The following is a 16583-nucleotide window of genomic DNA, read 5'->3' as shown; positions in this document are numbered from 1 at the left end:
CTCCAAAAAAGATGTTAAAAAAAATTTTTTTAATAAACTTTTTATTAAATCTAATTTTGGAAATGATATTGACTTCATATATGGATTAAGTTAGAAAAGTCTGAACGTTAAAGTAACACTTAAAACACATTTTTAAGATAATTCACCTCTTCTCTTAATTACAGGGAAAGGCACTACTTCAATAAACATTTCTACTTTCACAGCCTACCTCTTGTATTTAGTTACAGTAAATTAATAATACATTAAATATAGCTATTGATCTGCTCTTGGTAGAACAACTCAACTTTTCAGATGCTTGTTATGACTCTCCATGGTCTTTGCTGGAGAGTGGTAAGATCCTATACAGCTGTGGTTACAAAAACTAACATCTACAGGGCCTATCTAAAACTAGTTTATTTTCTATTATTTTTAGATATTAAAATCCTTCCATCTTCAGTGTCTGTCTTTGTGCTATTTTACTAGCACAAGGTCTGGCATATAATAGATATCCTATCAATAACTGTTGAATGAAAGAAAATTATAATTTAACTCAGAAAATGGCTGATAAAGAAAGGAATGTGCTACTGGTCCAGCGCTGTTGAGGGAGAATGAACCAAGGCTGGAGAAGGGGGTCTGGACTGGGCAGGCAGGGTCTTGCAAACTTTTTTGAGGAGTCTGACTGATACCTGTAGTGGAAACCTACGAAGGTGTCAAGCAAGCAAGTGATGTGGTCAGAAGTGAGGTTTAGATGTTCACTCTGGGTCTTGTGTGCAGAATGGAATGGATGGATGGCCGAGGCAGAGGGATACTAGTTAAGAGGCCACTGAGATTCAGATACGAGGAGAAGGTGGCCTAGACCAGGAGAGTGGAGGGGAGGTGGAGAGAAGAGATTCAATAGACCTTTGTAAGGCTGAGCTGAGGGAACTGGGTGATTGCTTGGAAGAGGTGAGCACGAGGGAAGAGTCAAGAATGAGGTCCAGGGCTTCCCTGGTAGCGCAGTGGTTAAGAATCCACCTGCCAGTGCAGGGGACACGAGTTTGAGCCCTGGCCCGGGCAGATTCCGCATGCCGCGGAGTGGCTGGGCCCGTGCGCCACAACTACTGAAGCCCGCGCGCCGTGCTCCGCAATAGGAGAAGCCACTGCAATGAGAAGCCCGCGCACCGCAACGAAGACCCAACGCAGCCAAAAATAAAAATAAATAAAATAAATTAAAAAAAAAAAAAAAGAATGAGATCCAGGCAGTGTGCTCCACTGTCCCGCAGATCTGTCTCTTGCTTTGACAGTGTTTGGACAGAACAGACCCAGGGACGCCCCTTGCTCCAGCCTCCCACCAGCCTCCAACCTTTTTTTTCCAGTCGCAGCCTTTGGAATCAGCCACTCAGCTATCCTTGGCCTCCGGGACGAGCCAACACCATTTTTGAGCTTAGCTCCTTATTACCAATCAACTGTGAGCTCCCAGATTCGTCAGAATTGTTCTACCGACACAGGGAACCCCACTTCACTGTACAGTAGAAACTAACACAACATTGTAAAACAACTATACCCTAAAAAAAAAAAAAAAAAAAACTGTTCTACCAAGGTGGAGGCCGTCAGCAACTGCCCGGTCAACATGCATCTGTGGGACTCCCACACCTACCTCTCTATGGGCTTCTATTTCCACGGCGACGATGTGGCTCTGGAGGGCGTGGACCACTGTTTCCACGAACTGGCCGAGGAGAAGCGCGAGGGTGCACAGCACCTCTTAAAAATGCAAAACCAGTGCGATGGTCGCGCCCTCTTCCAAGACTTGTAGAATACTCACCAAGATGAGGCGGGTAAAACCCAGGACACAATGGAAGCCACCATTCTCATGGGAAAGAACCAGACCCAGGCGCTTTTGGATCTGCGTGCTCTGGGTTCTGCCCATGCAGACCCCCACCTCTGTGACTTCCTGGAGAGTCACTTCCTGGATGAGCAGGTGAAACTCATCAAGAAGATGGGTGACCACCTGCCCAATCTCCGCAGGCTGGCTGGTCCCCAGGCTGGGCTGGGCGAGTCTCTCTTCGAAAGGCTCACCCTCCAGCACGACTAGGAGCCTCCAGAGCCCAGCAGCCTTTGAGGAGCCCCTCTGGTGTCAGGGCTTCTGCCTGAAGTCCCTCTCTGCAACCGCTAGGCAGCTTTTTTTTTTTTATATATTTTTTAAAAATTTATTTGATTTATTTTTGGCTGCATTGGGTTTTCATCGCTGCTCGTGGGCTTTCTCTAGTTGCAGCAAGCGGGGGCTACTCTTCGTTGCGATGCGCGGGCTTCTCATTGCGGTGGCTTCTGTTGCGGAGCACGGGCTCTAGGTGCGCAGGCTCAGTAGCTGTGGCGCACGGTCTTAGCTGCTCTGCGACATGTGGGATCTTCCCAGACCAGGGCTCGAACCTGTGTCCTCTGCATTGGCAGGCGGATTCTTAACCACTGCGCCACCAGGGAAGCCCTAGGCAGCTTTTTAATCACCCTGGAGCCCTCTCTCAAGCCTTGGACCAAAATGGAAACAATAAAGCTTTCTGCAGAAAAGAAAAAAAAAAAAAGAGACCCAAGTTTCTGGCAGGGACCCTAGGGAGGGTGGTCACGCCATCACAGGGAGAGAAGATTTAGCAAGAAAGAAGCCGGTTCCATGTGGGACATGTTAGATCTGAGGCACCTCTTATAGGAGAGTCCAACAAAGGTATGCTAGCGGCAATTTTAAATATAGGTTTGAAGGATTAGGATTGAAATGTATCTTTTAGAATTTTAATCCAGATCAGTGTTTTAAGTTATTATTACATATACTAAAAACTCAAGGTAAAGGTTGAATATAGCTAAGATCAAAGGCTTATTCTCTCTTGATTTTCTTACAGTTTGATATACTATTGCTTCTCAGAAAATCAAATGGCTTGGGGAATTCCCTGGCCGTCCAGTGGTTAGGACTCGGTGCTTTCACTGCCATGGCCCAGGTTCAATCCCTGGTTGGGGATTCCGCAAACCTCGCAGCGGAGCCAAAGAAGCAAAAAAAAAAAAAAAGAAAATCAAATGGCTATAAAAGGTATTTAAATTTTCTGATATTTAAATGCTGTTAATATTATTTTTGGCACTAGAGTTATTTAATGGATTAGGAAGAAAAACAGCATAATGTTTGTTGAGTTTCTCCTCCAGGTGAAGCACATTAGCAGACTGCTCCTATTGATTCTTATGTTAAAAAAGGTATTTTAAACACCTCAGCATGTCAGCCTTCATAAGCCCATGCAGCAGAAACTCTGAACTTCAAGTCTCCCTCTTCCTAGTCATGAAAGGAGGGAATTTTAAGGGACATTTGGTGAGGCTACTTAGAGCAGTAGTTGACAGGGTGGACTCTTAGGTCCAACTCCGGGCCTCGTATCTTGCTAGTAATATGATCTCAAGTTATTTTCATTTTATCTTTTACAACTGCCTCCTCTGTAAAATAGGAGTGATAATAGTACCTACCTCTTGGGTTTATGAGGATAATTATGTAAAAGCATTTAAGGGCAGCGCATGGCATATCGTATGCACTCAGTATCTGTTAGTATTAAATAATGCTTTTAATGACATTTTCTGTCCCCTAAACACAACATCACCACTGATTAAAAATCTTGGGGAATTCCCTGGCGGTCCAGTGGTTAGGACTCTGAACTTCCACTGCAGGGGGCATGGGTTCAATCCCTGGTCAGGGAACTAAGATCCCACATGCCATACAACGCAGCCAAAAAAAAAACAAAAACAAAAACTTGGAAATAATTTTTTTTTTTGGTTGCACTGGGTCTTCATTGCTGCGTGCGGGCTTTCTCTAGTTGCAGAGAGCGGGGGCTACTCTTCCTTGCAGTGCTCAGGTCTCTCATTGCAGTGGCTCCTCTTGTTGTGGAGCACGGGCTCTAGGCGTGCGGGCTTCAGTAGTTGTGGCTCGCAGACTCAGTAGTTGTGGCTCGCGGGTTCTAGAGCACAGGTTCAGTAGTTGTGACGCACGGGCTTAGTTGCTCTGTGGCATGTGGGATCTTCCCGGACCAGGGATTGAACCCGTGTCCCCTGCATTGGCAGGCGGGTTTTAACCACTGCACCACCAGGGAGGTCTGGAAGTAATTATTTCAGTTCAGATTTTCCCATCAGAAACCGGATTTCATATATAACATCTAATGCTAGCCCTCTCTGAGAACTCTGAGGGGATCTGTAAAAGTCATTATACGGTGGAATCTCACTAAGCAAGTAAGAATCAAAAGGTGGACTGTTAGGAAAAGAATTTTCAAATGGCTAGGGATTAGGGCCAGAGCAGCAAGAATATCTGAAGTTTACTGCAATAAGTTCTACAGCCAAAACAGGCATGTCCCCATCAAAAATATGGAGAGATACGAGTGTTTAAAAAAATAAATAAAAATGTAAATCCAACTTAAATAGATCAATTTATCCTCATTTTCATAAAGCGACAGCTGGTTAATTAGGACAAACACATTTATCTAAAGGAACCCAGCAGTGATACGCATGTATACAGTAAACAACCTCACAAACATGAAAGACCGTGCTTTCTTTTCACCAAAGAGACCATTCCGCTCCCAGAAAGATTAGTTACGAATATGCCTGAAATAAAATGAGAGTGTTACCAAATCAGGAGCGTATGACACACGCTTTTAAATGGGCAGCTAACGTTCTTGAAAGGAATGCTTTAACAATGGTTATAAATGATGTACTGCTTAAAGTAAAACATAATACTATATACTATACTTGATTACAAATTACATCCAGTCCGCATAAGTTGAATGCATACCATACTTTAATAATCAAGACAATTCAGCTGTTTTTCTCGAGTATGTTTCATATAACCCGTATATAACAATATTGCTGTGTTTCTAGGCATTTTTACATTTAAGGGCCCAAAATATATCATGTTCACAAAACATTACTGTCTGTGAATGTCAACCAGTTTTTGATTTATATTCCATCAGAAACACGCTACCCTGGTCATACACACTAATCTACATCACTGAAAATAACCAAAGATGGTATTTCACAAGCAGAATATCATTCCTACATAGAAGTTCTAATTGCCCTGGAAACCTGTAGGTCAAGTTCTCAACCTTTAAAAATTAGCAAAAATGTTCCAGAGCAGTCACTGTAGCCATGTATTTGGGCTTTGTATTTATACATTATTTTGTATATTTATACATATTTATAGCATTACATTTGAGACCGAAAGGTGGCCACACACAAGTAAGCTAAGCCCCATATCAAAAATAAAATGAAAAAGGAATTGAAGAGATTTTGTGATTCCAATAGCACAGACTTCAGAAACTGAATGCTTAGATATAACTCCTACATTTCTCTTTAACTAAGAGGTCATTGCCATGCTTACGGCTTTGAGGCAGTAGTCTATATATCAGTGTGTCATTAATCAAAGAGTGCACTTACTATCATGAACTTGGGTCTGATGTCATAGCATTAACTTTGCCTTTCCCCCAAAGAATCATTTGCTCTTGAAGTAATAGGCTCTTAAGGCACATTTTAACAAAAACCCATCATATACCCAGCTTAAAAATGGAAGCTCCACCTCGTTACAATAACATATATACCTAAGTAATGTGTGATTTACCAGATAGGTAAATGTCTCTATCTTGAGGATAAAGTCACTTTAGAAAAGTGATTCTTTATTTGCTTATTCAAAAAGAAACACTGTGTAAAAAATATTAAAGAATAGATTTATAAGAATAACTTCCATGTACCATGTTGGCAAAGGTCTAACAGGTTATAGGTCTGGAAATTAGGAAAAAGACTTCCCTGGAACCCTGGCTTCCTACCCACCTGTGTTTCTGAGTAGGAATCATGAGGAAGGGAGTTAGGGCACCTTCATGATTTTTAGAAATTTCCTTCCAAAATGCACAGACCCTTGGGAGGGCTCAAACCTTAAACCCCAATCAGCTACCATCTTAAATTACAGTTACCAGCCTCAAAGGAATAGGACTTGGGAAAAGGATGGAAGGGGAGAGGATGGAAAGAAGCTGCAGATAGTAGTGGGATAGCTTCAAGAACAAGTTGCTTTAGGAACCTGATCCATTTTTGCTAGGTTCAGCATTGCTATCCCTATGAGGCTCTGCTGAAAACATATATATATATGTACATTTTCTAATACCTGCCAACATGCTTTCCTTAGGGCTCTGACCCTTGGGATGGATCTAGAATAATCTACTTGGAATGGTTTGGGATGGGGGTAGATTTAGAATCTCTTAACTTGCTGTTGGCCTAAAGTAAACATAAGAGGAAGAATTTCATAGAAACAGACACAAAGCTAACTGTAATGCCTCCTCTGGCCATCCTTTTCCACTGACCTTTAGAGGTTTTCAGGATGGCTATTTAGACATGCAGAACACGCTGCTGGAGAGCCAAGCTCTAGTTCAATCATAAGGTGGGAACAGGCAGAGTCCACAAGGCACACTGTCACAGGTGAGAGGGAGTCAGAGGTGACAAATGTGCCCAACAGGATTCAGCTCTGTGACAGAGAACTGAGATATCGCCTGTGGTCGTGGAGCAATGCAAAAAAAAAAAAAAAAACAAAACAACAACTGGTCCTAAATAAACGTTTGCAATGTTGCACAGTAAGAGGCTCATTCCACAGGGGCCAAACATTGTATAGGACATATTTTAAAATCTGCAGTTGCCAATCACCTACATTTGGGAAACCATGCGACCTCTGATGTTATTACTTTAGCCTGAGTGGCAGGTACAGAAAAGCCTCCAGAAACCCTGCAATTTAGCGACATTCTGATTTCTCTCCATTGATCGGCACCATTTTGGAAATCTGGTCCCAAAGGTTCTAAAGAACAGTAATGCAGCAAAAAGAAATAACCTCTCTGTATAAAATGATTATAGAGATGTGTGTTGAGGTAAAGAGTTTTGTAAAAAGGGTCGACTAGGGAAGCACTGTCACGGCTATAGAAATTTTTAGATAAGTTTGGTGCTAATATTATTCTATAAAATTTCTATTTATATCAGTTATAAACAGGGGACAGTTCTTATTGCTCCTAGAGCTTGCTGCCCCAATCTGTTCCTCCACTGAAAAATGTTTTTTTCTCAACAATTGGTAGCAAAGATTCCCAAATTTATAAAAAGTCATTGCCAACGCTTCACTTTTTGATTACTTTCTGACTGCCCTATAGATATGGACTCGGTATGCATGTCCTAGACACCAAGGACAGAAAAGAGCCTAGAAAAGTTGTTTTATCAAAGTTTAGTTCAATGAGGAAAAAAAAAAAAACATGAAAAAGTGCAAAATATATACAGTTCCTGGCAGTTCTCACACAGGATTTTTTCTGACTACAGACCATAAAAGTTTACATTTGTGTAATGAAGTTACAGTAGATTCCACTTCATTGTTAATATATGTTTTTGCTTCAAAGTGCTTACTTTATTTAAAAAAAGAGAAGATCAAGAGGGTGGCAGGAATTTTTTTTTTTTTTTTACAACAAATATATGTCATGTGTCCCAATCTCCTTCTTCCTCTTCCTTTAGTGCAACACAGAGCAGCAGCCTCATTGAAAGGTCTGATTTCAAAAGATGTTCCTGAAACCTCACCTACAGCAGCACCCTAGGCGTCCCGTTAGGGGTGGCTCCTTTTTTCTTCTGCAGCCTATTCTGAACCTTTCGTGATTTCACCACTTTCATTCTCACCTCAAAAACTTCATGGATGGCCTTCCGGAAGCAATGAAAATTATAGTCAATCAGCCCTGGAGAAGAAAACAAAAAATATTTATAGAGGTACCGCCTAGAAATAATCTCTGTTCGTGGCAGCTATGGCGAGGACAAGCCAGTAGGGGGCGGTAGAGGAGCAGGCTTAACATAAGATCTATAGATTTCTCTAGGAGGTGTGCAGCTGGGCTTCAGGAATTGCGGGCAAAGTCTTGTGAATATATATATTTTTACTAAGGAAAGGTTCCAGAGTATATACCACATTTTCAAAGGTGTCTATGACCCCAAAAGTTTGAAGAACCAATCGAACTGCCTTTTAAAAAAATCTTTCAGAATTAAAGATTGTAAGAACAATTAAGATATATCTTCAGTGAAATACTTATTAGTATTTTTTCCCCAAAAGGTATTATTAAATTGACTCTGAGTGGAGGCAGACCCTGACTTGGAGTGTAGCTGAGATCTCAAGGTCACAGAGCCGTTGTCATAAGCCCTGGGGAAAACAAAGTCCCTGATTTTAGAGTGGTTATTATCACCTCAGGTGAACTCTGAGCTTAGGAATTCAACAACCAGTGACACTCTCAGTTTTTCAATATTAAGTAAATTTTAAATGGGGAATAGTAGTGGAGAATCTTCTTGTATTTTCAGAAATCAATAGAATTTTGTAGAATTGATACAAAATAGAATAAAATCTAATCTAAGTCTTGAGCACATTTCTCATCATCACCACTAACTTGTAAAGTGTTGAGAGCAGCATTACATTTATACCAATTAGGATAAGGCAGTGGGTTCCATTTACTATCTTTAAATTTATTAAAATAACTAGTCCCAAAATTATTTCCATCCACTCAGGTGATGCTTCCAGAGTACCCCCCCACCCCACCCCACCCCCAAAAAAGAACTGTTTTCCAGACAAGAAGAGAAATGCTTCAAAGCAGTCATGTAACCAACCACAAGTATGCTGGAAGAAACACCATCTCAGCTTCCAGGAGCAGGAAACCCTCTGAGTGGCGCCCTCTGCTGCTTCTGCGGTGATAGTGACCACAGTGCAATAAAACTAGGAGACAGTTTCCTCAAGAAAAGACCAGTGAGGCAAGAGGGAGAAAGTAGTAAGAAATAAGCAAGCCCAGGTATGGGCATCTCTTCTCTGCCTGAAGCTTTCTTTGGCACACAGACAGGTACCAGGGCTATGGAAATAAAAGTTTCTGAGGGTATCCCTCACACAATGGGACATGGGAGTTGGTGGACAAATGTGGAAGTCTTGCATGCCCAATGGGGGTGATTCCGAATTTCTTGCACACAGCTTCTCCGAGATTCCCCCAGCAGGAATGAGCATACAGCTCCCACTGTGGATGGCTTTTCTACCTCCTTTCTCTATTTCCCCACTTCCTCACTTTTATTTCTTGGAACCATCTTCCAAACAAAGCATGAACTTCAAAAAAAGAAAGAAACATGGAGCATAGAAATGATTTTATTTAGTGGGAGTTTGGATAAGAGATGTAAGAACCACCTGCAACCAACTGCCTTAGGCAGAAAGCTTAGCTAGAGGACTTTGGCTCAATTAGAATTCAACTTGGGAAATTTCAGATCCAGCCTACTGATGATTCCTGACAAATCTCAATTTATTCATGGTGCACATTTAAAATGTAACAGTAGGGGCTTCCCTGGTGGCCCAGTGGTTGGGAATCCGCCTGCCAATGCAGCGGACACAGGTTTGAGCCCTGGTCCGGGAGGATCCCACATGCCGCGGAGCGCCTAAGCCCGTGTGCCACAACTACTGAGCCTGCACTCTAGAGCCCGCGAGCCACAACTACTGAAGCCCGTGCACCTAGAGCCCGTGCTCTGCAACAAGAGAAACCACTGCAATGAGAAGCCCACGCACCGCAACAAAGACCCAACACAGCCAAAAATAAATTAAATAAATAAATAAATAAATTTATTAAAAAATAAAAATAAATAAAATAAAATGTAACAGTAATCTTGCTGCATTTGGAGCTTTAAAAGTGAAAATTCACAACTGAGGTTTTTAAAGGAAGTGCCTACAAAGAGTTTGCTGTTTATTTCAACTCTTTCATATAACGCAGTTGAAAATACAGGAACAGGGCTTCCCTGGAAGCACAGTGGTTAAGAATCCGCCTGCCAATGCAGGAGACACAAGTTCGAGCCCTGGTCCGGGAAGAACCCACATGCCGTGGAGCAACTAAGCCCGTGAGCCACAACTACTGAGCCTGCGCTCTAGAGCCTGTGAGCCACAACTACTGAGCCCACGTGCCACAACTACTGAAGCCCGTGTGCCTAGAGCCCATGCTCTGCAACAAGAGAAGCTACCGCAATGAGAAGCCCGCGCACCGCAATGAAGAGTAGCCCCCGCTCGCCCCAACTAGAGAAAAGCCCACATGCGGCAACGAAGACCCAACACAGTCCCAAATAAATAAATAAATAAATAAATAAATAAATAAATTTATTTAAAAAAAGAAAATACAGGAACAGAGACATGAACAGAACAAGCACTATCTTCAGCTCCATACGCAGTTATGGGGTGGTCTTACATCCTTCCCTTGCTTCAGTGATTCTCAATCATAGCTGCACATTAAAAGCATCCAGAGAACTTTTTAAAAATTAACAAACCCCAGCTTCCTCTCCCAGGAATTCTGTTCTAATTGTTCTGTGGCAGGCCTCAATGGCCATATTTTTAAACCACCTCCCTCCCCAAGGTGCCTACGATGTGCAGCTAAGGCCAAGAATCCCACTTCCGCTTTCTATCCTCCCCTTTCTGCCAAAGCAGTCAGAAATCATCCATGAAAACACAGACAGAGACCAACATCAGGACAAGTCAACCAACAAGTGTTGATTATCAGCACCAGCAGGAGTCAACACTTGAGATTAAAGCAGCAAAAACAAATCGAACCACTCCATGCATATGTAAAGCATCAAGCTCTTTCTAAAGCTAAGGTGATCAACTTAATGCATTTGCCTGGGACTTTCCCAGTTGCAGCCCTGAAGGTCCCCTGTTTCAGGAACCCTCACCTCTGTCCCAGGCAAATGGAGGTTGGTTAGTCACCCTAAAAAGCAAACAAGTTTAACATCATGAGGTTAAACCTTGTCTGCCTATTTATCTCTCTTATCACATGGAAACAAATACTCAGGTTTCTAATTAGTTTAATAAATTTTACAAAATCTGCCTATCTTCAGAGATGATCCTCCCTAGGTGGTTTAACAATAACTTGCCCAAGATCCACATGAGAAATTCCTGCTTAAATTAGCTCACACGACCATAGATGGACATTAAAATTAGTGGGCAAAATTGTGAGGAGAAAGAGGATTTGCATAGTTTGAAAGTATTTATTAACTACAAAGTGAAAAGTAGGAACTTTCCAGGGGAAAGACCTGGTAGACTCTATCTTAACTAAATCAAGGTCAGCATCACCAGTAATAAGCCAAACCAACATCATAAACATATGATACACTAAGGACGCAATATCATTTCTGTGTGGTATTCTGGCCAAATTGCATAATCTCATTCCAATTGTGTGAAAATATCAGACAAACCCAATTTGAGGAACGTTGTACAAAATAATTGATGAGTACTCTTCAAAAGTGTCAGGGTCATGAAAGACCAACACAGATTGGAGGAGACTAGGAGAAATAATAACTAAATCAATTTGGGATCCTGGAACTGAAAAAAAGGTATTTTTGGAAAAACTGGTGAAATTTGAATAAGGTCTGTAAGTTTTATTAATATTGATAGTATTATACTGATGTTAATTCCCTAGCTTTGATAACTGTACTACAGTATGTAACATGTTAACATTTCGGGAAGCTGGATGAGGAGTATATATAAACTACGTACTATTTTTGCAACTTTTCTGTTAAGTCTAAAATCAGTTCAAAATAAACAAGCTCTCAAGGTTGATGTTATTGTACCCTAAATTTTAGGACCTGTCATCACCCTAGATGGTTTGGGGTCTATAGTTGTACTATTTGCATTACTTTTACTTTCCTTAGTTTCCAAAATCAACATAAAATATTAATCACCAAATATAAATTCTGGAAATATCTTTAACCAAGGGAATGTATGTATAATGGTTTAAAACACAATACACAGAACTGATTCTACACAGGGAGAAGCCTAGAAATCTTTAGCCCAGACTGCCATACACTGGTGGTATGACCATAGGAGAAAGTCACTTCTATTTCCTGGGTCTGGGTAAAATCATCAGTAATTGAGAGAGTGAAACACAGGATGGTCCTGTCTATCTTCAAAATTCCATGAATCCATTATATAATCTGTTCTTAGTTTCAGCAAGATGAAAATAAAAAGTAAAAGATTACCACCATTTAATTAAAAGTTTTGAGGGCCAAGGACATAACAGGCAATTTGGCTGGTAATAGTAAATACAGGAAAAAATACACAACTTCACTAAGAAGCAGAAAAAATGTAAATTTGTTTTCAATTATCAATTTTTAATGCTAATACCCAATATTAATGAGTATAAAGCAAAATGGACACACTCATATTCTCTTAGTAGCATAAACCTGTAAAAACTTTCTGAAGGACATTTTGGTAATATGCATTAGAAGCTACCAAAATGTATTGATCTAAGTAATTCCATTTGTTGAAGTCTTTCCTGAGGAAAGATGTACACAAATATTTAGTGGAAAGAAGGTCATTATGGATTATTTATAACATCAAAATCTAGAAACAACACATATTTCTAACAAGAGAAGAAACTAATCATTAAAATGACGTGGTTAAAAAAAGATTTAATGAATTGGAAAGATGTCTGTAATAATTTAAGTGAAGGTTATAAAGTAATATTTATTATATAATCCCATATATAGAGATATCTATGAAAAAACTGGAAAGTTATACAGAAAATATCAAGAGTGATTATGTGAGTGAGAAGCTTATCAATAATTATTTCTTTTTTGCTTATTTATTATATCTAAATTTTCTAAATGAATCTATTACTCTGTAACAAAAAGAAGTAATAAAAATCTAAATCATGTTTTCAGGCTCAATGAATTAAGAAGATTTTCATGATATAAATAAGTGAAAACAACAGGATAGAAAATTATATAGGCAATATGGCACCACTTTTGTTGGAAGAAAGGAAGGAAAGAAGGGATGAAGGAAGGGAGGGAGGGAGAAAAGGAAAGAGAAAAAAAATCCCAGAAATTTAACATGGAGTTTAGCTCTAGATGGTGAAACTGACTTTTTTATACTTTCCTAAGTTTTCGAAGTATTTTTATAATGAACATGTATTGCATATAAGAAGAAGAAAGGCTATTTCAGAAAATGTTACTATTGCCACTTTGTTGGGAATTTAGGGTAAATCATCCCCTAATTACTAGCAAAAATCCCTAGCTACATCAGTAAACTGATATTTCCCAGTTTACATAGTGGTGCGGGGCAGGGCGGGGGAATATGAGTATCTTTATGAGGGTTAATTGCTTTTGTTTCAAAATAAAACTACATTTGGTCCTAAAAAGATATTTGGTGACGTTATTAAATATATTCATATCTCCCTGTTTTGAAATCACGATGCTGTCCCTGTGTTTTAGGACTAAAGAATGGACAAGGGCTGAACAGAAGTTAAATAACATCTAGCTTTAATGTTGTATGAGTTTCATCCTTTACACGGGGAGGACAAGTGGTCACACGGTCCCTAATACCTTCCAGAGGTGTGGACCAAGAGGGAGGCCTTGGCACCCCCTGTAGGCTAGGGGCCCTCTCCGGGGTGAGAGACTCTACAGCCTGGCAACAACACCCCAGCTGGCTCTGCTCCCAGAAAAGCTAAGGCCCCTCCCTGGGAGGATGGTCTGGTTCCACTACCACCTCACGGCAGCTGCATCACTAGAGAGCAGGCTGGTTCACAGATCCCAAAACCCCACTGATGTGGGCAGGAGCCAAAGGGGTCTGTGACTAAAGTCTGGAAGCCTCCCAAGGCACACTGCTGTCTCCCCGCATTCAACGTCTGAATGGAAATGCTTCGTTTAAATCACACAAAAAATTACCTTTTCTTTCAAAGCTTTCCTCTCTGACAAAGCAAACGAGAGCCAGGAACTTGGTCACCTCTTTTAAATAAAGAACTGTTGTATTATTCAGCTTTATAATGGCTGTTGACTCCTTGTCATAAGGGGTTCCTGCTCCATCTTCTTTGAGACTGAATGGGGACAGAAACCAAAACATATTTGACCATTGAGAAAGAACTTCAGTTTGTGACCCAGCGACGGAGACCGGCTTTCACACAGAGAATGATAATCATAATGATAGGGAGTTTACACTTGCAGTGCCTTTCGGCTAAAGAGCTCAGAAACCCCCAGTCACGAGAATGTACACAGCGTATGACAGTCACTTTCCTACTGACACACTGAGTGTGGTGTGTCAGCTGGGCAACTCTCCAGGCACCTGAGGAACACAGGTGAGGGATGGAGGTTAGTTCTTCTCCCCTCCGTGGCCCACAAGGGCTTCCTGTTTTCTCTCGTGACAGAATAACCAGGCTGTCCAAAGCACAGCCTGATGAAAGACCAAGAAGGGGTGAAGAACTGATCCAAAATAAAGCAGCCTGAAGGGAAACGGCAGCAAAATGCTGGGCTAGATCCTGGATCCAGCAAAAAACTGCTATAAAAGACAGAATCGGGACCTTTGATAAAATTTGAAAATGGACTCTATATTAGATAATAGAGTGATGCAGAGATGTTAAATAAGTTTAATTTGAAAATTAAAACTGTGATCCTACAAGAAAACATCCTTGTTATAGGACATGATTCCTATAGAATCATGTTACAAATTACTCCCAATTAGTTCAGCAAAAACAAACATGTCCAGTCATCCCTCAGTATGGGGGGGCTTGGTTCCAAGATTCCCCTTAGCAGATACCAAAATCTGCAGATGCTCAGGTCTCTTATATAAAATGACACAGCATTTGCATATAACCTACACACATCCTCCCATATACTTTTTTTTTAAACATCTTTTTTGGAGTATAATTGCTTTACAATGGCATGTTAGTTTCTGCTTTATAACAAAGTGAATCAGCTACACATATACATATAGCCCCATATCTCCTCCCTCTTGCATATCCCTTCCTCCCACCCTCCCTATCCCACCCCTCTAGGTGGTCACAAAGCACCGAGCTGATCTCCCTATGCTATGCGGCTGCTTCCCACTAGCTATCTATTTTACACTTGGTAGTATATATTAGTCCATGCCACTCTCTCACTTCGTCCCAGCATACCCTTCCCCCTCCCCGTGTCCTCAAGTCCATTCTCTACGTCTGCGTCTTTATTCCTGTCCTGCCCCTAGGTTCTTCAGAACCTTTTTTTTTTTTTAGATTCCATATATATGTGTTAGCATACGGTATTTATTTTTCTCTTTCTGACTTACTTCACTCTGTATGACAGTCTCTAGGTCCATCCACCTCACTACAAATAACTCAATTTCGTTTCTTTTTATAGCTGAGTAATATTCCATTGTATATATGTGCCACGTCTTCTTGACCCATTCATCTGTCAATGCACATTTAGGTTGCTTCCATGTCCTAGCTATTGTAAATAGAGCTGCAATGAACATTGTGGTACATGACTCTTTTTGAATTATGGTTTTCTCAGGGTATATGCCCAGTAGCGGGATTGCTGGGTCGTATGATAGTTCAATCTTTAGTTTTTTAAGGAACCTCCATACTGTTCTCCATAGTGGCTGTATCAATTTACATTCCCACCAACAGTGTTAGAGTGTTCCCTTTTCTCCACACCCTCTCCAGCATTTATTGTTTGTAGATTTTTTGATGATGGCCATTCTGACTGGTGTGAGGTGATACCTCACTGTAGTTTTGATTTGCGTTTCTCTAATGACTAGTGATGTTGAGCATCCTTTCATGTGTTTGTTGGCAATCTGTATATCTTCTTTGGGGAAATGTCTATTTAGGTCTTCTGCCCATTTTTGGATTGGGTTGTTTGTTTTTTTGATATTGAGCTGCATGAGCTGCTTGTAAATTTTGCAGATTAAGCCTTTGTCAGTTGCTTCATTTGCAAATATTTTCTCCCATTCTGAGGGTTGTCTTTTTGTCTTGTTTATGGTTTCCTTTGTTGTGCAAAAGCTTTTAAGTTTCATTAGGTCCCATTTGTTTATTTTTGTTTTTATTTCCATTTCTCTAGCAGGTGGGTCAAAAAGGATCTTGCTGTGATTTATGTCATAGAGTGTTCTGCTTATGTTTTCCTCTAAGAGTTTTATAGTGTCTGGTCTTACATTTAGGTCTTTAATCCATTTTGAGTTTATTTTTGTGTATGGTGTTAGGGAGTGTTCTAATTTCATTCTTTTACATGTAGCTGTCCAGTTTTCCCAGCACCACTTATTGAAGAGGCTGTCTTTTCTCCATTGTATAGTCTTGCCTCCTTTATCAAAAATAAAATGACCATATGTGTGTGGGTTTATCTCTGGGCTTTCTATCCTGTTCCATTGATCTATATTTCTGTTTTTGTGCCAGTACCATACTGTCTTGGTTACTGCAGCTTTGTAGTATAGTCTGAAGTCCAGGAGCCTGATTCCTCCAGCTCCGTTTTTCTTTCTCAAGATTGCTTTGGTTATTCAGGGTCTTTTGTGTTTCCATACAAATTGTGAAATTTCTTGTTCTAGTTCTGTGAAAAATGCCAGTGGTAGTTTGATAGGGATTGCATTGAATCTGTAGATTGCTTTGGGTAGTATAGTCATTTTCACAATGTTGATTCTTCCAATCCAAGAACATGGTATCTCTCCATCTGTTTGTATCATCTTTAATTTCTTTCATCAGTGTCTTAGAGTTTTATGCATACAGGTCTTTTGTCTCCTTAGGTAGGTTTATTCCTAGATATTTTATTCTCTTTGTTGCAATGGTAAATGGGAGTGTTTCCTTAATTTCTCTTTCAGATTTTTCATC

At 40.5% G+C, this 16583-nt stretch overlaps 1 protein-coding gene across 1 annotated transcript in view; it reads right to left on the bottom strand.

The window, feature by feature from the left end:
* Positions 1-4740: 4740 nt before the first annotated feature.
* RRAGD (Ras related GTP binding D) overlaps positions 4741-16583 on the bottom strand; it is a 38222-nt gene continuing 26379 nt past the window's right edge. The window contains exons 6-7 of the mRNA XM_036871825.1: positions 13684-13832; positions 4741-7706 (exon numbers count right to left, since the gene is read on the bottom strand). Of these exons, the coding sequence (XP_036727720.1) occupies positions 7555-7706; positions 13684-13832 (301 nt within the window). The 3' untranslated portion in view covers positions 4741-7554. The remainder of the gene's footprint in view (positions 7707-13683; positions 13833-16583) is intronic.

Source organism: Balaenoptera musculus, chromosome 12, assembly GCF_009873245.2.
Source record: "Balaenoptera musculus isolate JJ_BM4_2016_0621 chromosome 12, mBalMus1.pri.v3, whole genome shotgun sequence".
NCBI lineage: Eukaryota > Metazoa > Chordata > Mammalia > Artiodactyla > Balaenopteridae > Balaenoptera > Balaenoptera musculus.
This window is presented reverse-complemented; position numbering and strand designations above follow the sequence as displayed.